Source organism: Gopherus flavomarginatus, chromosome 21 (assembly GCF_025201925.1).
Source record: "Gopherus flavomarginatus isolate rGopFla2 chromosome 21, rGopFla2.mat.asm, whole genome shotgun sequence".
NCBI lineage: Eukaryota > Metazoa > Chordata > Testudines > Testudinidae > Gopherus > Gopherus flavomarginatus.
In genome coordinates this window covers 18,736,856-18,758,308 of record NC_066637.1, presented here as the reverse complement: position 1 = coordinate 18,758,308, position 21,453 = coordinate 18,736,856, and the positions used below count along the sequence as shown (strand labels likewise).

The following is a 21,453-nucleotide window of genomic DNA, read 5'->3' as shown; positions in this document are numbered from 1 at the left end:
GTGCCGGCCACCTTCCAGCACCTGGTGGATCAGCTACTGAGGGGGATGGAGAGTTTTGCCATGGCATATATTGACGACATCTGCGTCTTCAGCCAGACCTGGGAGGACCACATGTCCCAGGTTAAACAAGTCCTGGACCGACTCCGAAAGGCTGGGTTAACCGTAAAGGCTGAGAAGTGCAAGGTGGGGATGGCTGAAGTATCTTACCTTTGCCATCGGGTGAGGAGCGGCTGCCTGAAGCCGGAACCAGCCAAGGTGGAGGTGATCAGAAACTGGCCTGCTCCCCAAACCAAAAAGCAGGTCCAGGCCTTTATTGGGATGACGGGGTACTATCGAAGGTTCGTGCCCCACTTTAGTGCCATAGCCGGCCCCATCACCGAACTGTGCAAAAAGGGGAAGCCAGACCAGGTGATCTGGACTGAGCAGTGCCAGGAGGCTTTCCGGGCGCTGAAAGAGGCTCTGGTTAGTGGCCCAGTTCTGGCAATCCCAGATTTTGACAAACCCTTTATGGTGTTTACCGACGCCTCAGACATGGGACTGGGGGCGGTGTTAATGCAGGAGGATGAAAAGGGGGAGAGACACCCCATCATGTACCTGAGTAAGAAGCTGCTACCCCGGGAGCAAAACTACGCAGCCATCGAGAAGGAATGCCTGGCCATGGTGTGGGCCCTTAAAAAGCTAGAGCCATATCTCTTTGGGCGACACTTCACCGTGTACACCGTGTACACCGACCACTCTCCCCTGACCTGGCTGCACCAGATGAAAGAAGCCAACGCCAAGCTCCTGAAGTGGAGCCTGCTCCTGCAGGACTATGACATGGACGTGGTCCATGTGAAGGGAAGTGCCAACCTGATAGTGGACGCGTTGACCTGGAGAGGGGGCCCTGAACTTCCCCAGGTCACTGGGCAGAGTGACCCCGCTCAGTTCAGTCTCGAAGGGGGGAGAGATGTGATGGAGTAGGGGCAGTCTGTGTGGGGATTGGGAGAGCAGGGGAGGACTTTAGGGGATGGACGATACCGGAGCCTGTAACCTGAGCTAGGTAAGGGAGGGGAAAGGTCAACACCTTTGCCTGGGAAGGAGGACAAAGGAAGGGAGTGGCAGGAGGGAAGCAGTTTTGAGTTTGGGCTTGGGGCTGGATGGGCGGAATTCAGGGTATCCTAGCTAGGATCCAAGCACCCTGAAAGCTCAGAAGGACTTGATGGAGGGGTCCTGACTGTGCCTACAAGCTCTGCTGTAACCTGTGTTCCTGTTGTCCAATAAACCTTGTTTTACTGGCTGGCTAAAAGTCACTGTGGGTCCCAGGAAGAAGAGTTCAGGGCCGGACACCCCCACACTCCATGACACCAAGAGCCTGGAAGGAGAAGCCCGTTTCTCACTGGAGATGCTCAGCCGAGTGGAGAGAAGGGGATTGGTAACAGAGATCATTGGAAAAGGGGGTGGCTTTCTGTGGAAAACTTTGTCTAAAAAAATTAAAACTGAAAATTTTTCATTGAAAACTGTTGAAACCCAAATGTTTTTTGGCGGGTTGGTTTGCTGATGAAAATGGAAATTATTTGAGGAAAGCAGAAACCTTTCACAAAACCTTTTGCTTAGTGGAAATCCTAATTTGCTGCAGAAATAATGTTTTGGCAGAAAATTTTTGGCAAGTCCCGGGCTCTAACCTCCTTCTTGAGCTGTTTTTTCTCACCCGTCCGACCCTTGACAGAGCGGAAGGAGATATTCTATAGAAATCACTGATTTCAAGAATTCATTCTGATAAAGTGAAATGGGAAATGTTTTTATTTATTGTATTTCACTGCAGACAACGTCTGCCATCCCCTTCAGTACACAACAAGTTAACAGCACAAAATCAGCAATGGACACGCAGAGCAAGACAGGTGGACCACTACAGTCCACATTTAAGAGTCTGATGCCAGGGGTGCAGGAATCAACCAGTGACCAACAAGGGCTTTTTGTTGGATAAGTTATTTGGCAGTAATTTCTTGATTTCCATCTGTCACGGAGTCCCGGTGATGCTCTGGAACTGCCCCACAAAGCCAGTCAGGACTTTGGGGAGCCCCCTCTCCCTTGGAGCAGACTGTCTTCAGGGCAAGGAGGTCTCACAGCTTCACCTCCTGGGTCTGACCTTGGAGCATTCAGCATGTGCCCCTCCGTGCGCTTCCCATAGTGAGTCCGCCCAGGCAGGGTCCTGGGGAAGCCAGAGGGTCCTGCACCCCCACTTTGCAGTCAGATGTGACTCTTAGCCAGGCAGTAAAACAGAGGTTTATTTAGACAACAGGAACACAGTCCAAAACAGATTTTGCCAGTGCAGACAACAGGACCCCCCTTAGTTAGATCCATCTGGGGCCCCAGGGAGGCGACAGCCCCGCTGGGAGACCTGAGCCTCCTCGGGGCTCCCCTCCATTTTCCAGCCAACTTCCAAAAACTACCAAACCCCCTCCAGCCCCTCCTCTCTGGGCTTTGTCTCTTTCCCGGGCCAGGAGGTCACCTGATCTCTCTGTCTCTAACACCTTTAGCATCCCCTTGCAGGGGGGAAGGGCAGGGCCATTAGTTGCCAAGTGACAGCAGGTCGGCCAGGACTGAGGCACCAACACAGTATTCAGAGGAAACATTAAAAACAGTCCCACTTCGTCACACCATCACAACTATTATTTACTATAATTCGCATCCCGGTCTCAACCTTCAGCCCACCATGCATTCCCAGCAACCATTGTAACGCTCCTCCCACTGGGGGCTGGAGACCTGACCCAAGGCCGTCACCACTCCTTGCGCATCTCCTTTAGCTCCAGTGGGAGAACTCTTGCCTAGGGATCTGCAGGTTCAGGTCTCAGCGGGGGGCTGTCACGGAAACATAATGGACAGAACCAAGGAGATGGAGTTATGGAGTCAGCTCCTCTTTAAAGTCCTAACCATACGGCGGAGTAACTGGGAGCTCGTCCTATAATCATAGGTAGGGATGTCTCTCTGGCTAGCAGTCGCTTTGTCTTCACGGTCTGACAGAGCACCGGTGCCCCCTCCTGGAAATGTTCAAACTAGCTGCTGTTTCTCCTGCTTGTTTCTTTGTTTCAAATTGTCAGATTTTGGCTTTGGACCTAAAATCCCCTGAGTGTTGTCCAGCAGCTCCTAGAACCCAGGCAGCTCCCTCCCTGCCTATCTCCCCACTCTACTGGGCTTTCCTCTCACCGAATGTTGTTCTCACTTCTTTTCCAGGCTGCCCATCGGGGACGTTCAAGGCCAGCCAAGGGGATGAAGGGTGCGTTCACTGCCCAATTAACAGCAGGACAACTTCGGAAGGGGCCACCAACTGTGTGTGCCGAAATGGATATTACCGGGCAGACTCCGACCCCCTGGATATGCCATGCACCAGTACGTAACCACCTGGCGGGGTGGGACGTGGGAGTGGGGAAAGGCCATGGGATGGTACAGACCCTGAAGCAGGGATGAAACTATTTCAAAGTGCCTGTTGGTGTCTAACAAACTGTCCCAGACTGGAGCTGCACTTCCCCCCCCGTGGCTGCATGGGAAGGTGTTGGTGCAGTCAGGGACTGGCTATGGAGACTGTAGCTGAGGCTCCTGACCCTGTGGGATCAGGTGTGCAGCTGGCACACACCCCTCCATCTCATTAGGGGCTAGAATCCCTAGAGCTCTCAAGCAGAGGAAGTTGGTTGGAATTAGGGTTTGGTTCAATGTTAGTCCTAAGGTTCTAGTTAAAATTAGTGTCAGCCTTAAGTTGAGGTTGTAGTTAGAATTAGGGGTAGGTTACAGTTAGGCTGTGTTATTGTTAATGGTGGGTTAGGGCTAGATTGTAATTAGTGTTAGCATTAGGGTTACTGTTTGTTTAGGAATATGTTACCCTTAGGGTTAGGGTTAGGGTCAGCATTGGGTTAGGGCTAGGCTGGGGTTAGGGTCAATGTTGGGTTAGGGCTAGGCTGAGGTTAGGGTTGGCGTTGGGTTAGGGCTAGGCTGGGGTTAGGGTCAGCAATGGGTTAGGGCTAGGTTTTGGTTAGGGTCGGCGTTGGGTGAGAGCTAGGCTGTGGTTAGGGTTGGCGTTGGGTTAGGGCTAGGCTGGGGTTAGGGTTGGCGTTGGGTTAGGGCTAGGCTGGGGTTAGGGTCAGCATTGGGTGAGGGCTAGGTTGTGGTTAGGGTCGGCGTTGGGTGAGGGCTAGGCTGGGGTTAGGGTCAGCGTTGAGTTAGGGCTAGGCTGGGGTTAGGGTCAGCGTTGGGTGAGGGCTAGGCTCAGGTTAGGGTTGGCTTTGGGTTAGGGCTAGGTTGTGGTTAGGGTTAGTGTTGGGTGAGGGCTAGGCTGTGGTTAGGGTCGGCGTTGGGTTAGGGCTAGGCTGGGTTAGGGTCAGCATTGGGTTAGGGCTAGGCTGGGGTTAGGGTCAGCGTTGGGTTAGGGCTAGGCTGGGGTTAGGGTCAGCGTTGGGTTAGGTGCAGGCCCTGGTTAGGGTCAGCGTTGGGTGAGGGCTAGGTTGTGGTTAGGGTCAGCGTTGGTTTAGGGCTAGGTTGTGGTTAGGGTTAGTGTTGGGTGAGGGGTAGGCTGTGGTTAGGGTCGGCGTTGGGTGAGGGCTAGGTTGGAGTTAGTGTCGGTGTTTGGTTAGGTCCAGGCCTGGTTAGGGCCAGCATTGGGTGAGGGCTAGGCTGTGGTTAGGGTCGGCATTGGGTCAGGGCTAGGTCTAGTTAGGGTCAGCATTGGGTGAGGGCTAGGCTGGGGTTAGGGTCGGCATTGGGTCAGGGCTAGGCTCTAGTTAAGGTCAGCATTGGGTGAGGGCTAGGCTGGGGTTAGGGTTGCCGTTGGGTGAGGGCTAGGCTGGGCTTAGGGTCGGCGTTGGGTTAGGGCTGGGCTGGGGTTAGGGTCGGCGTTGGGTGAGGGCTGGGCTGGGGTTAGGGTCGGCGTTGAGTGAGGGCTGGGCTGGGGTTAGGGTCGGCTTTGGGTGAGGGCTCGGCTGGGGTTAGGGTCGGCGTTGGGTGAGGGCTGGGCTGGGGTTAGGGTCGGCGTTGGGTGAGGGCTGGGCTGGGGTTAGGGTCGGCGTTGGGTGAGGGCTGGGCTGGGGTTAGGGTCGGCGTTGGGTGATGTCTAGGCTGGGGTTAGGGTTAGCGTTGGGTCAGGGCTAGGCTCTAGTTAAAGTCAGCATTGGGTGAGGGCTAGGCTGGGGTTAGGGTCGGCGTTGGGTGAGGGCTGGGCTGGGGTTAGGGTCGGCGTTGGGTGAGGGCTAGGCAGGGGTTAGGGTCGGCGTTGGGTGAGGGCTGGGCTGGGGTTATGGTCGGCGTTCTGTTAGGGCTAGGCTGGGGTTAAGGTCGGCGTTGGGTGAGGGCTGGGCTGGGGTTAGGGTCGGCGTTGGGTGAGGGCTGGGCTGGGGTTAGGGTCGGCGTTGGGTGAGGGCTGGGCTGGGGTTAGAGTCGGCGTTGGGTGAGGGCTGGGCTGGGGTTAGGGTCGGCGTTGGGTGAGGGCTGGGCTGGGGTTAGGGTCGGCGCTGGGGGAGGGCTAGGTCTAGTTAGGGTCGGCGTTGGGTCAGGGCTAGGTCTAGTTAGGGTTGGCGTTGGGTTAGAGCTAGGCTGGGGTTAGGGTTAGCCTTGGGTTAGGGCTAGGCTCTAGTTAAGGTCAGCATTGGGTGAGGGCTAGGCTGGGGTTAGGGTCGGCGTTGGGTGAGGGCTAGGCTGGGATTAGGGTCGGCGTTGGGTGAGGGCTGGGCTGGGGTTAGGGTCGGCGTTGGGTGAGGGCTGGTCTGGGGTTAGGGTCGGCGGTGGGTGAGGGCTAGGCTGGGGTTAGGGTCGGCGGTGGGTGAGGGCTGGGCTGGGGTTAGGGTCGGCGTTGGGTAAGGGCTAGGCTGGGGTTAGGGTCGGCATTGGGTGAGGGCTGGGCTGGGGTTAGGGTCGGCGTTGGGTGAGGGCTGGGCTGGGGTTAAGGTCGGCGTTGAGTGAGGGCTGGGCTGGGGTTAGGGTCGGCATTGGGTGAGGGCTGGGCTGGGGTTAGGGTCGGCATTGGGTGAGGGCTAGGCTGGGGTTCGAGCTAGCATTGTTTTTCGTTGGGCTGTGATTAGGGATAGGTTTGGGGTTCCTGATGAGGGGTCTATGAAGGAGCGACATTAGAAACTCTTTAGTGAAAGCTCCTCAGTTTAAATGACTCAATGCAAAAAAACGCAGTCCAGCAAATCCCATTAGCACAGTTCACGTCTCCTGCCTGCCTGGAGCTGAACGTGCTTCCTAAAGGAGGCCAGTGCCAGCATCTCTTCCTGCCCTGGGGAAATGGGGGGCAGTGACTGCCTGCTCTCACCCACTATCCTGTCCCCTGCTCTAATCACTGCAGTAAGCGTCTCCACTCGAGGCTGCAGAGGGCCAGGCGGCCACCCCGCTTAGGGTGTGCACATGGTGAGGGTGTATTGTGCTGAACGTTTTTTTTCAAGAGCTGTTCCTGGAGTTTCCCGGTCCCTCTCATCCCATGAAATGTTAGGGTCCTGCACGCTGCTTCAGTCCTGCCCTGTTCCCACTCCAGGAGGCGCATAGCGTTTGCCTGCTAGGATGGATTTGCTAGTTGTCTTCACGCTTTCTCATCTTTCCTGCCATTATTGGGAGAAAATTTCCTTCTTCCCCACTTTTTATTTACAGTTTTGGGAGCACAACACACAGCCCCTTCCCTGGCTGATGTTGCCTCCAATTAACCTAATGAGGATTCCTTCAAGAGGTTAACACCCCACAAGCCCATTCCCGGAGGGCAAGCAGCAACTGCACAAAGCTGCTTTCATTCACCCTGAGCCTTAGGAGGCAGTGGCCATGCGGGGCCAAAGTTTTAATTGTCACTTCGATAACCTTCCTTTTTTAATGTATCCAGCAGAGTTAAGGTCGTTTTACTTCACTAATATAAACGATTTTTAATTGAATTCCAATTTCCAATGAAGTGCAGCTTGACACAACTCTGAGTAAACAGTTATCATGTAGTAAATAAGAAATGTGTCATTCACCATTTTCTAGCAATATATGATAAGCGATTGTTGTGTAAATAAATGTGGTTAGGTGCAGCATATCATCCTGGTTAGCAAAAGCAGCACCACCTTTAGTTTAAAGGCTGTATTTGCTTGCAAATCAGCAAGTTTTCGTAGTTATTTCAACCAATGAGCAAGAACCATTTCAAGGAAAATAACTAAATAGTAGAACTGCAAAAGAAGATTAAAATCACTGATTTCAGTGAAGATTTCCTGCTCGCTGATTTAAATCAAGGCCCCCTGAGAGTGCCTGAGCTGCAGAGCGGGCGGGGGTGCTAACAGAGTGGCTCTGGGGATTTAAAGGCTCCCCCCTGCTCTCTTGCCCACACCCTTGGAGTGGGGCCCTTGAGTGCTGGAGCTGTGGGCCTGCTTGTCGTCTTGTGCAGGCTGGTTTTACGCCAGCGTCACTTCGAGGACTTCACTAGGGTTGCAGCTGATTTCATCCAGTGAGTAAGGCCCCATGGATGAAACCCATCTCATTTGGAGCAGGTATCTGTCAGCCACTGGCTAAAAGGCCTGGTGTCCTCAGAGCTCCCTGGAGCACTGAACTAACCTGTAAACTGCCGTGCCCACATGTGGCATTCCCTTCCCAGCATTGCTGGGTGCCCAGGGTGCATCTGGCACAGGCTGAGGGTACAGAGACACAGGTTCCTGCATGCCAGGTTAGGCACTGAAATAACTTCCCTCCGGGGGCTGAATCTAGAGAGTAGGGCCTGGCTATAGCCACCTGGGTTTGGAAACTGTGGCTTATGGCAAATAGTAGAACAATCCCCTTCCAAATGCATGTCCAAGGGAGAGCAAAACGGCTTTTGAGAAAGACTCGGTGCTGGTCCTTAGGTGAGTGGTGATTTAATGGGCAGTAATATACGTACAACCAGTAGTTATGTTAAAGGTGCCCAGATCTGTACCATGCAGACCCGAGTTCCAGTGAAATACTGCTGGGAGTGCTGTCCTCCTCTACTGCCCTGCCAAGATCTGCGTCGCTGTGTATCTCCTGCATCACTAACACCCAGGAGGCGCTGAGCTACGGGCGTGCACCGACGGGGCACCGCAGCACAGCCTCCCTTTGGTTATCAGCAGGAGGACTAGGAAGGTTCACAGAGATGGCTTGACCAGTCTGGGGACTTGCTAACATAACTTTGGCTGGTGTTAGTCCAGAAGGGGTGGTGGGGGTGGGAACTGCACACCCCTCTCTGGGGGGGGTGGAGCTGGTAGTCCGGGGATGTTCCTGAAGTGGCCAGGCCAGCTAAGGGGAAACAGAGCCTTGGCACGTAGCAGCTTCCATCTCCCCTCTCAGTGTGGGCTCATCAGAAATGTGCTGATGAGCCGGTGTGCGCCCTGTCCCACGGTGATGGGGCCCACGGACTCTCACTCTCTTTCCCTCTCCCGCACAGCCATCCCGTCCGCCCCCCAGGCCGTGATCTCCAGTGTGAACGAGACGTCGCTGATGCTGGAGTGGACCCCGCCCCGGGACGCCGGGGGCCGCGAGGATCTGGTATACAATATCATCTGCAAGAGCTGCGGCTCAGGGCGCGGTGCCTGCACCCGCTGTGGGGACAACGTGCAGTTTTCCCCGCGCCAGCTGGGCCTGACAGAGCCCCGCATCTACATCAGCGACCTACTGGCCCACACCCAGTACACTTTTGAAATCCAGGCCGTGAACGGGGTCACCGACCAGAGCCCCTTCTCCCCGCACTTTGCCTCCGTCAATATCACCACCAACCAGGCCGGTAAGGAATTGCACTCTCTGTTGTTGAGCCAGGCGAAGGCTCAGGGGTGGGAATGAAGTCAGGAGCCTCTCGCTTCCTGGTCACATCGGTGGTGACCAAAAGCCTGTCCCACCTGAGGGATGGTCAGTGACCAGCCAATTTCCCCGAGCACAGGGAAAACATCCCTTGTCCTAGCAAAGAGACTCTGTGTGTGTGTGTGTGTGTGTGTTTGTACAGGGCCTAGCACTGTGAGGTCCTGTCTGTCCCTGGGCTCCAAGACACTACAGTAAGCCAAACAATGGGCTGCAGCGGTCCCCTGACAGGGCCTTGTGGGGAGCTTGCATTGCCGCTTTCTCTGGTCTGGCCTCTCTGCGAGTGCTGCCAATGCTCTGGTGGCTGGAGCTGGAGTGCTACGGCGGAGGGGCTGGTGGGGTGCACTGGAAGCACCAGTTCCGCACTCAGCAACTCTCGCAGGATGATGTCGCAGGGGATCATTGCCGCAGACAATTGCTAATAAGAAGCACCACTCCAAGGACAGTTCCATTCTGCTCCCTCGGGCCAGAGTCTGGGAGTCTCCAGGATCTCAGAGCTCAGGGGCTTTTGGTTTGGGCCTTCTGGACTGTGGCTTGAGCTCATAACTCAACTGGTGGGCTGGATCAGCGTGCATGAGCATCCAGATCTGTGCACTGGTGTGCCTGGCTGAGCTGTGCTTGTGAGGGGGCCTAAGTGTGAACAGTGTGTCTGTGTGCTGAGAGAGAAAAAGCGTGTACACGGCTTGGCTGGGCAAAGGGTCTTTCTTTGTAGGACTTTGAGGGTGTGTACATGTGGGCGGTGTGTCTATTTCTGTTCTAGTTGGGAGAGATCTCTCCTTTCCCTCAGAGGGGCTCCTCCAGCGTTTAGAAGTTGTTTAACGCTCTGATTTCACACCTTGCAATTAAGCGCTGCAATCACTACATTAATGCCCCAACTGTGAACATTTCCACCTCTGCAGAACAAGCAGCTGAGGCGGATGAAATTGTGAATTGAGGTTTTTTTTGTTGCCTCCTTTCAGAGCCTTGGATCCTCCTCTTGTGCTTCCCTTGTTGACACTCCCTTATTATCGGGGCTCACACTTCCCAGGCTGTGTGTTGCCTCTCTTAATGTAGCCATTCATTAGCGCTAAACAGTAACTGCCTGCTCGCTAATTCCTCTGTAATTAGAGGCTCTGAATTCTTTTGCTTACACTCAGCCTAGTCTGGCAGCCTTGATGTTACCTCATTAGCAGTTGGTAACAGAAGCTGTAGATACAAAGATACAACAGGGAGCTGGAGAAAGGGGAGAAAACAGGAAAAGGGGGGTACTCTGCGGCAGGGAGAGGAGAGCTGGGGGAGGGGAGAGGTTGGCTCAAGGGCAGCAATGGAGACAAGAACGCCGGTTGAATGGCTCAGGGGTTGGCGTGGCTGCCTTTGCGAGGAGAGGCTCCGGACTCAGTCTCCACCTGGGACTTGTGCTCAGCTTTCACGGGAGCCTAAGAGGAGGATTGAATGTGTGACAGGCTATTTGCTGCCTCCTGCAGGGGCTGGGCAAGGCCTTCCCAGTGACCACGGCAGCTACCTGCTCCCCTTCGTTCTGGCCGCAGCAGCTCTTGACAAAGCACCACCAGCCATGGGTTGCTTTGGCCTTGGAGTCATTCTCTGCTCCCAGCTGTACGCCAAGGGACACTGAAGGGTGCAGCTTGGAGGGCGGGACTGGGAGCTGGATTGCTTCCCTAGACTGAGCCTGCTTGTCGCCTTTGTATCGATAGTTCACGGACACTCCTTCACGTGATGATATCCGGTGCTGGGTAGCACGGCGCAGTGTTCGCACAGCAGCCAGGCAGGGCAGACAAAGCCATGAAACTGCTGTGGTTTGAATGGCACAAGGAGAACCAGCCTTCTCCAGGGAGGCTCTGAAAGCAGGCAGATGGCGCTGGCTGACTTCAGGCATGGTAGCATCTTCAGCATCCCAGGTGGGAGAACAGCCCTAGAGGGGATGGAGGAAACACCCCTGCAGAGGAAGCAGGGTGTGGGCTGAGAGACAGAGCCTGAGGAACGGCATCGCAGAAGGAGATGACATCACAGTGACTGTGGTGTGAGGGGTAGCCCAGGAGCAGGGGAGCTGGTTTGGAGAGGGGAGACGAGACACCTGTTGTCTCTCAGGAAGGTGTTGAGGCAGAAAGGGGTGGGAGAGAAGCAGCCATGCTCTGAGTCCTAGGCTGACTTTTGGGTAGAGGGGAGGGTACCAGGCTGAGCAAAAGCACAGGCAGGGATTGGAAAAAACGTCCGAGAATTCAGCTGCAGCTGAAGATCCACCTGTGTCTGCAGAAGATTGTGAGAGAGGAAAGTGTCTAAGGCGGGTTCTCCAGACCTTGTATCATTCCTGTAGCTCTTTTATGGGACTTCTTTGAAACACCCTTTTTGAAGTAACTGGACACACTGTCCCAGTAATGGTCTTGTCAATGCTCTGTGTGCTGCAACATCACCGCCCTACTCCTACTCAGCATTCCCCGGTTCTTCAGCCCAGGATTGTGCTGTTCCTCTGAGCACAGAATCACACTGGGAGCTCATGTTCTCTTGGTTTCCATCTTAACCCCTCTGCCCTCTTCCGTGTCATTCCAAGGCCAGACGGGACCATTGTGATCATCTCGTCTGACCTCCTGTAGAACGCGGAGAACTTCCCCAAAAGAACTCCTAGTGCATGCAGAGCTTTTAGAAAACCACCCAATCTTGATTTAAAAATGGCCACAACCCTGTACATTGTCCCAGTGGCTAATTACACCTTATTTCCAGTCTGAATTTGTCTAGATTCAGCTTCCAGGCACTGGATCATGTCAGACCTTCCTCTGCTACAGTCCCCCATTCTATAAGTATGACCTACATTCTTTGTTCCTGATGAATGACCTTCTGCGTGGCTGTGTTGAAACACACAACGTTCGAATGAGCCCAAGCAATCTAGGTTGGTTTGTATAACACTCCTGTCCCCATCATTGTTTACCAGGCCACCAATCTGTGTGTCATCTGCAAACGTGACCGGCAGTGGTATCGTATTTTCTTGCAGATAATTGATGAAGGTATTGAATCACGTTGGGCTAAGACTAGATTGTAGGAGCATTCCACTGGAAACACAATGCTGATTCCCCTTGTACAGTTACTTTTGGAGATATATCAGTCAGCTCGTTTTCAATCCATTTGATATGTGTTATATTGCTTAATAAGAATGTTGGGTGGTACGGAGTCAGTGGCGGGTCGGGTATGTGCTGTGCTCAAGCTAGCGCATAAAAACAGCAATGTGCTTGTAGCAGCATGGACAGCGGCTCAGACTAGCCATCCAAGTACACAGAGAGGGGATCAGGCAGGTTTGCACTCCGATGGCTAGCAGCCACGCAGCTATTTTTAATGTACTAGCTCAGCCAGAGCGTGGCTTTCTGTCCGCACTGGGAAGCCCACTTCCAGCTGCAGTGTAGACAGAGTTTATTCATATTATGTCAACACAGTTACCTTTATCAACCAAACGTGTAATCTCATAAAAAATATATGTTAGTTTGGCGAGATGTTTTCCATAAAATCACGCTGGTGGACATCATTTATGTTACCATCCCTTAATTCTTTCCTAACTGCGTCCCATATCAGCTGTTCCCTGATCTTGCTCAGGATTGATGTCAGAGTAACTGGCCTGTGCTTAATCCCATTTACCCTCTTTAAATAATGGCACAGCAAGAGGTTTTTTCCCAGCAGAGTCTCTGGAGAGACAGACTCAAAATTCTGCATCATGTGGCCCACATGGTAAGACAGACATTATCTGGAGAATACCTCCCCTCCTGCTCGCAGTCATGCAGATCCACCTCCCCTCTCATTTGTCCTTCACCCAGAACCATCTCCCCATCCATTTTCAGGAGAGCAGACTCACCTCCCCTTCATCCATCCGCAAGGCAGCTATGTCCCTTCAGGACTGGCCATGATGAAGATGATGATGACCTCCCCTTCATGCTCACCTGACCTACTTGGGGCAGTGACACCAGTGGTTTACATGGAAAAGCTACTTTAGGAAATTAGCTTATTTTAATACAATTTGGTGATTGAAACAAAGAAGTGAGGCAGCACCATGTGACCTGCCTGCCCCACTCTGCAAGGACACCTGGAAACTTCCTGCTGACCGCCAGTGGACCAAAGCATAGGCGCCAACTCCGTGAGTGCTCTGGGGCTGGCGCACCCACGGGGAAAAATTGGTGGGTGCTCTGCACCCACCGGCAGCTCCCTGCCCCACCGCCCAGCTTGCCTCCGCCTCCTCCCTTGGGCGCACTGCTTGTCCACTTTTTCCCCTTGGCTCCCAGCGCTTGCGCTGCAAAACAGCTGTTTTGCGTGGCTGGGAGGGAGGAGGAGGGGGAATGCGACGCGCTTGGGGAAGAGGTGGGGCCTGGGCGGGGATTTGGGAAAGGGATTGGAATGGGGGCAGGGCAGGGGTGGGGAAAGGGTGAGGTAGGGACAGGGGAGCACGAGCACCTACCGGGGCCAGGGAAAGTTGGCACCTATGGACCAAAACTACTGTTTGGGAACAGCTTCCTTAAGAAGACACGGGGCCCAAAAGAGCATGCACAGATGTCTATAAGGACCTGCAGATTTGTCACCACCAAGGTTCCCTGTTTTGCACAGGATGCTGCATTGTCAGCAAAGGTTTGCAAAGGCCAGGGCCAGATTCTGTCTGCTTCTTTGCTGGAGTGAAAGCTGAAGAGAGGGCACCTTCTCCCAACACCCCTTGGGGCTCCCAGAACCTTGGGACAAACACTCCTACAGTGGCTGGGGTGCCACCATGGCCCTGTGCCCCTTCTACACTGACCAGCCCTGGTTGGCTTGCAGATGGTACTTTTGTGTACGTGCATGGCTGTCAACCCCACACTTTTCACCTCCATTTTCACACCACATTACAAGATGGCAAGTAGGTACAAAAACATGGACCAAAGATATTTAATGATCCAAGATCTGCAAGTTTCCTGCTGAAACATGAATCAAAATCACAGTCACAATGTCCCTGGGATTTCTCAGTGACTTTGCAGTTGGAAGAACCACGCAACAAATGTTTCTGAAATTCCCATGCTGGATTGCCCTGCTGCTCAGTCGCATTCTGTTGATAATGTACGGTGGGGACTCCGTATCTGCGGTGTGCTGCTGGAACACTGTGTCCATGATGTGCTGCGGGGCCCTGTGACCATGATGTGCCACGGGAACACTCTGTGATGTGCCGCGTGGACACTGAGTCTGTGATATGCCAAGAGGATTCTGTGTCCATGATGTGCTGTGGGGACGCCATGACCGTGATGTGCCGCGGGGCTGCTGTGACCATAACATGCAGCGGAGCTGCTGTGACCATGATGTGCCACGGGAACACTCTGTGATGTGCCGTGCGGACACTGTGTCTGTGATATGCCAGGGGGATTCTGTGTCTGTCACATGCCATGGGGACGCTGTGTCCGTATTGTGCCGTGAGGACACTCTGTCTGTGATGTGCCACAGGAACTCTGTGTCTGTGTCATGAAGTGGGGATGCTGTGTCTGTGATGTGCCAGGGGGATGCTGTATCCGAGATGTGTCGCAGGGAAGCTGTGTCTGTGCCGTGCCGTGTCATGGTGAGGCTGTTTCTGTGATGTGCCACCGGGACGCTGTGTTCGAGATGTGCTGCGGGGATGCTGAGTTTGAGATGTGCTGCTGGGACACTGTGTCTGTAATGTGCCACCGGGACGTGTGTTTGAGATGTACTGTGGGGACGCTGTGTCTGTGATGTGCCGCGGGAATGCTGTGGCAGTGCCGTGGGGAGTGCAATAAATGAAGGGGAGCGGGTAGTCCCTTTTATGGACACCCAGGCAGCCAGTTATCTGTAAAATTCCTCTTGATAGCTATTCTCTGCTTGCTTTACCTGTAAAGGGATAACAAGCCCACAGGTAAAAGAAAAGGAGTGGGCACCTGACCAAAAGAGCCAATGGAGGCGAGAACTTTTTAAAATTGGGGGAAAAAACTTCCCTTTGTCTGTGTTGTGGCTGTCCAGGGAAGAGGGGAACAGGGCAGCAGTTACGCCATGAGAAGTTTTAAGTGAGGTATGAAAAACCATCAGATCATAGCTAAAGATTGCTTGTCTGAACCCCCAGATATGTGAGTAATTTAGGGAATGTCCAGGAAGACACGATTAGGTTTATTTCTTATTGGCATGTGGACTCTCTGTGCGGGCCCCAAATGCTTTTGTTTTGCTTGTGACCTTTAAGCTGGACCTCAAGAAGTTTTGTAAGTGGATTTTTTTAATTCTAGCAAAAGCCCAAGTTCCAAACGTATTTTTTTTCTTTTTGGTTTTAATAAAATTTACCCTTTTTCAGACCCAGATTGGATTTTTGGTGTCTTAAGAGGTTTGTGCACATGTTGTTTAATTAGCTGGTGGCAACAGCTGATTTCCTTTGTTTTCTTTCACAGCTCTTCCCGGGGGGGAGGGGTGAAAGCGCTTGAGGGTACCCCACAGGGAGGAATTCCCAAGTGTGTCTTCCTGGGTCCAAAGGGGTTTTTTGCACTTGGGTGGTGGCAGCATCTACCCATCCAAGGTGAGAGAGAAGCTGTAACAGTAAGAGTTTAATACAAGCCTGGAGCTGCCAGTATTAATTTTTAAAACCCTTGCAGGGCCCCCACCTTCTGCACTCAAAGTGCCAGAGTGGGTTATCAACCTAAACAGGACGCCATGTCCGTGATGTGCCAAGGGGATGCTGTAATACGTGATGTGCCAAGGGGACGCTGTGTCTGTGTTGTGCCATGGGGAAGGTATGTCCGTGATGTGCCAGTGGGATGATGTGCCACGGGGACACTGTATCCGTGATTTGCTGTGGGAACTCTGTATCTCTGATGTGCTTCTGGATGCTGTGTCCTTGATGTGCCGTGGGGACACTGTGCCCTTTATGTGCCGTGGGGATGCTGTTTCCGTGATGTGCTAGGGGGACGCTGTGTCTGCGATGTGCCATGGGGATGCTGTGTCTGCGGTGTGCCAGGGGGATTCTGTGTCTGGTATCAACCCGGGCCCGCTGTGTCCATAATGTGCAGTAGGGATGCTCTGTCTCTGATGTGCCGTGGGGATGCTGGGTCTGGTTTGCTGCTAGAATGCCGTGTCTGTGATTTGCCGTATGGATGCTGTATCTGTGATGTGCTGCGGGGATGCTGTGTCCATAATGTGCCATGGGGAGGCCATGTCCATTATGTGCCACCGTGATGCTTCGTCCATGATGTGCTGCAGGAACACTGTATCCATGATGTGCCATGGGAACACAGTGTATTTCATGTCCCGGGGGACGCTGTGTCTGTGACATGCCATGGGGGAGCTGTGTCCATGATTTACTGAGGGGACGCTGTGTTCATGATGTGTCGCAGGGATTCTGTATCTGTGATGTGCCGATGGGATGCCATGTCTGTGATGTCCTAGTAGGACGCCGTATACATGATGTGCCAAGAGAATGCTGTGTCTGTGTTGTGCTGTGGGGAGGGTATGTCTGTGATGTGCCAGGGGAATGCTGCATCCATGATGTGCTGCAGGGATGCTGTGTCTGTGATATGCCACGGGGATGCTGTGTCCGAGATGTACCATGGGGTTGCTGTGTCTGTGATGTGGTGCAGAGAGTCTGTGTCTGATGTACCAGAGGGATGCTATATCTCTGATGGGTGTAGGGACGCTGTGTCTATGATGTGCCGTGGGGATGCCATGTGTGTGATATGCCATGTGAATGCTGTATCTCTGATGTGCTGGGGGGAGCTGTGCCTAGGATGTGCCACGGGGACGCTGTTGTGACGTTGCACTCCATATGTTTTATGGAAATATGCTTATGAGTGTGAATGTGATGTAACTGAAATATGCTTTATGCAAAAAGTTTCTTGTAAAGTATCATAACAAACATTATAACCTGCTAAATATATTCCTCCTGTTTGTATGCATGTGTCATTCTTGTATCTGAAACTAGAAATATGAAGTAGAACTCTGAAGTCTTATTGTATTTATGCAAAGTGTGGGCCATTCATGGTGGTTTAGAATCTCCATGGCTCCCATTGACTAGGACAATTGGTTGTAAATGGTTTATTTACCTGGAAACCTTCCTGTGTACATTTGGGCCAACCCAGGAAGAATGGTGACTAGGGGTCTTACATTGACATGTGACCATTAAGAATCCATCTTAATCCTTGTACTTTTCCATTGATGAGGCGGGGCAGGGGACAAGCACAGACAAAAGATTCCTGCCTTGTGCTGAAGCTATAAAAGGGGGTGGAGCAGGACAAAGGGGGCTGCCAGTCATGAAAAAACCCTGCTTACCACCTGAGATGTCTGCTGCAATTTACAAGGACTGTACCAGGGGAAAGGATTGGGCCCAGACTAGGAAGGAGTCTAATCTGTGAAAAAAGCTTATTAGAACATATTTGAGGGTTAGATATTACCTGTATTCAGTTCCTTAATATATTAGGCTTAGACTTGTGTGTTTTGTTTTGCTTTGTGACTTACTTTGTTCTGACTGATATTACTTGAAACCCCTTAAATCCTACTTTTTTATACTTAATAAAATCACTTTTGTTTACTAATAAACCCAGAGTAAGTGATTAATACCTGGGGGAGCAAACAGCCTTGCTTATCTCTCTATCGGTGTTACAGAGGGCAGACAGTTTATGAATTTACCCTGTATACGCATTATACAGCGTAAAACAGATTTATTTGGGCTTTGGATCCCACTGGGAACTGAGTGTCTGAGTGCTGGAGACAGGTAATCTGCTGAGCCATCTTCAGTTAAGTCTGCAGCTTTGGGGGCATGGACCAATCCCAGGGTCTGTGTTACAGCAGGCTAACGTGTCTGGCTCAACAAGGCAGGGTTCTGGAGTCCCAAGCTGGCGGGAAAAATGGGCTCAAAGGTAATTTCAGCACATCAGGTGACAGTCCCAAGGGGAACTCTGTGACCGAACCTGTCACAGCCATGTCCATGAAGTGCCGCGGGAACACTCTGTCTGTTATGTACCCTGGGGACGCTGGGTCCATAATGTGTCACAGGGATGCTGTGTCTTTGATGTTCCATGGGGACGCTGGGTCCATGATGTCTCAGGGGGACGCTGTTTCTTTGATGTGCTGAGGGATGCAGTGTCTTGTGATGTGCCATAGGGACTCTGTTTCCGTGATGTGCCAGTGGGATGCCATGTCTGATGTCCCAGGGGGACATTGTTTCCATGATGTGCCTTGGGGATGTCGTGTCTGTGATGTACCAGGGGGACACTCTGTCCATGACGGGCCACGAGGATGCTGTGTCTGTTATGTGCCATGGGCACGCTGTGTTTCTGGTGTGCTATGGGGACGCTGTTTCCATGATGTGCCGTATGGACGCTGTGTCCATGATGTGCTGGGGGACACTGTGTCCGTGACGTCCAGCGTGGACTGTTATTTTTGGGGGACGCTATGTCTGTTCTGTGCCACAGGGATGCTGTGTCCGCAATGTACCACTGGGATGCAGTGTCTGTGATGTGCTGCAGGGACCCTGTTCCATGATGTGCCATGGGGACGCTGTGTCTGTGATATACTGCGAGAAGGCTGTGTCCATAGCGTGCCTTGGGGAAGTGATGTCTGTGATTTGTTGTGGGCGTGCTCTGTCTGTGATGTGCTGTATGGGTGCTGTGTCCGTGATTTGCCACAGGGACATTCTGTCCATAATGTGCCAGGTGGATGCTGTGTCTGTGATGTGCCATAGGGACGTTGTGTCCGTGATGTGCCAGGTGGATGCTGTATCTGTGATGGGCTGTGGAGACACTGTGTCTATTATGTGCCACAGGAACGCTGTGTCTGTGACGTCCAGCAGGAACTGTTATTTCTGGAGGACGCTGTGTCCACAACGTGCCACAGAGACGTTGTGTCCGTGATGTGTCACGGGGATGTTGTGTCTGCGATGTGCCGCGGGGATGCTCTGTCCAGGATGTACAGTATAACATGCCACTTGCTCATGATATTTCAAGCGCCACCCTTTTGCGTGTCCTGGTTTCCTCTGTTTTTAGCACCTGCAGAGCCTCTGTCCTGGTACACAGTCTGGGCTGTTTGAGGTGGGTTGTGGAGCACCAAGGAGGAATGGTCCCTTTCTGGGATGTGTCCCAAACAGCCCTTTGTAGTGCCAGAGATATATCAGACCCTGGCTCAGTACCCTGAGGGAATAGAGTGAAGGAAACAGAAGCTCCCAGTGATCGGGAGAATGAAAACAGCTAGTTCTTCTAGAACACATCCTTTTAATGTGCCTCTCTTGTGTCCCTCCGAGCAAGAGGGCAGGAGGAACTCTGGGGCTAGGGGCTCTTGGCTGAAAACAGATGTCCAAGAAGAGACCTGGGACAGGCAGCAGCTCAGGCTGCAGTTAGTGTCACAAGAACACCCCATTGCACATCCCAGATTGCTTTCTCACAGGGTACATGGCCACTGGGAGTGCACTTCCCTGCCTGGTAAACAGACGTGCTAGCTCTGCTGGAGCTAGAGCGCTAAAAATAGCAGTGTGGCCGTGAGGGCACAGCTTGGTCTGTGCCTGTCATGGGTCAGCTCCCTGGCTCCACCAGCCACAGGCAGCACACGTCTCTCTCAGCCTCTAGAGCAGGGGTAGGCAACCTGTGGCACGTGTGCCAAAGGCAGCATGCGAGCTGATTTTCAGTGGCACTCACACTGCCGGGGTCCTGGCCATCGGTCTGGGGGGCTCTGCATTTTAATTTAATTTTAAATGAAGCTTCTTAAACATTCTAAAAACCTTATTTACTTTACATACATCAATAGTGTAGTTATATGTTGTAGATGTATAGAAAGAGACCTTCTAGAAACGTTAAAATGTATCACTGGCACATGAAACCTTAAATTATCGTGAATAAATGAAGGCTCGGCATGGCACTTCTGAAAGGTTGCCGACCCCTGCGCTAGAGGCTCTGCCGTCCTTCTGCAGGTTAGCGATAGGCACGTTCCAACCCTGGAGCCCTCCCAGCAGCCCCCTGGAGTGTCCAGCCCTGGTCCACTGGATGCTGTCAGAGTTCCCAGATCCATTGTGCTCAGGGGAACAGTGCTCCCCGCTCATGAGCTCTGCTCAGCTCCCAGCATTTAGCTTTGGTTATAGTGAAAATAAGTACAAGTGGAACTAGCAAAGAACAGAGATTTGGAAAGTAACAGATAAACACATGGCTATGTGTATCATAACGCTACCCACACCTAGACTGAACTAACAGGACACTTTCTTCTCTAATAAATTAGCTCACCCAAAGTCTTTCTCCCAGCGTTTGACAGCCAGGCTTTCTGTGACCCTCCGTCAGTAAGACAAGCACGCTGGCAGCTTGTCCCTCAGGTGAAGGATACTGTGTGTCTCCTTACATTCTCCTAATATACCAGACTACTTCTTTAATCATAGTCACCAACAGGACACCCTCCTGCTGTGTGTCCTTTCCTGTAGATTTTGTGATCTCTTGTTGACTTCACAGTCCAGATTAGCAAGTGGCTTGGTAGGCAAATAAACTTACCTTGGAAGATCCACAATAAACAGCCAGGGAGAAATAAACATCTGCTATCCCCTGCCTGAGCAGAACCTGCTTATCACCTGGTGACCGATCTTAACTGACACACCTTCAGAACATCATTTTCAGCATAGATGCCTAACTCCTTTAAATATCACCGTATGTAATGACCAGTGCCTTACTGGCTGTTGATAGAGACCTCCCATGCTACCCTTTGGCACACTGTTATGTAGACATCAGACCCAGGAGATCCCTGTAAAACCCTTTACTCCCCTTGTGCCCTCTGCCACACAGATTCTGGGAGCGGCTGAGATTGTACTCGGACAGCCACCCTGAACCACCACCCAGTCCGCCACGGCCAGACTGCTATTTGTAGCATGCTAGCTCCAGCAGCGTTCGTAGGTTCGTGCCCAGACTGGGAAGCTCTCTCCCAGCTGCCGTGTAGCCAGACCCTTCGTGCCTGGATACCATAGTGATGGGTTCAGCATAAACACGTAGGCTTTGTCTACACTGTGAGCTAGGAGTGTGATTCCCGGCTTGTGCACACAGGCGAGGCTCCCTGTGAGCTAGTGTGAGTGTAGAGAGCAGTGTAGCCATGGGCAGGGGCAGTGCAGGTATTATACCACCCTTTTTGGGCAGGTTTGTACTTTACACGACTCAGCCCTGGCTCTGCTGCCATTGCCTCTGCTACCATGTCTACACTGCTATGTGTCCTCCCACTGGCTCCCATCCAGCTCCCACGAGCATGTGCACACGAGCAGGGGAAGCACAGCCGTAGCTCGGCATCTAAACGTAACTTACTTCAGCATTGCCCAGGGAGACTGAAAGTGTACTGAGCACCCGGGGGGTCTCCTTTCCCATGGAGGGCAGGAAGTGTATCGTTTCTCTCTATCTATCTCTCCCCTCCACCCCACTCTGATTTATTTCTCAGGATCATATTTCTGGAGCATTTACTGTTCCTGGAGAGCCATCGACCATGACCAGGACAGACTCAGGCAGGGTTTCAGTTCGCGCTTGAGGGAGGAAAGGCAGCCCAAACACATACAGCAGGTCAGCTGAGGGCTGGACTTAGTAGTGTCTGAAAAGGCATGTGTGTGCTAGGAGCTGGAAATGCACCTGAAAGAACTAACCCTGTGCAAGGCAATCTGCCTGCCCATGAGAACTGCCCTTCTCCAGGCCAAGATGGCTCTGATGCAGACTGTGGTGCCACATCTGTTAAAAGGGGAGTGGAGCTGGG

At 52.6% G+C, this 21,453-nt stretch overlaps 1 protein-coding gene across 4 annotated transcripts in view; it reads left to right on the top strand.

Annotated features, from left to right (window-relative positions):
* EPHB2 (EPH receptor B2) overlaps positions 1 to 21,453 on the top strand; it is a 268,411-nt gene that overhangs the window by 179,510 nt on the left and 67,448 nt on the right. For all 4 annotated transcript variants that reach the window (XM_050931188.1, XM_050931186.1, XM_050931187.1 and 1 more), the window contains exons 4-5: positions 3,211 to 3,366; positions 8,375 to 8,710. In XM_050931188.1, coding sequence (XP_050787145.1) covers positions 3,211 to 3,366; positions 8,375 to 8,710 — 492 coding nt within the window. The remainder of the gene's footprint in view (positions 1 to 3,210; positions 3,367 to 8,374; positions 8,711 to 21,453) is intronic.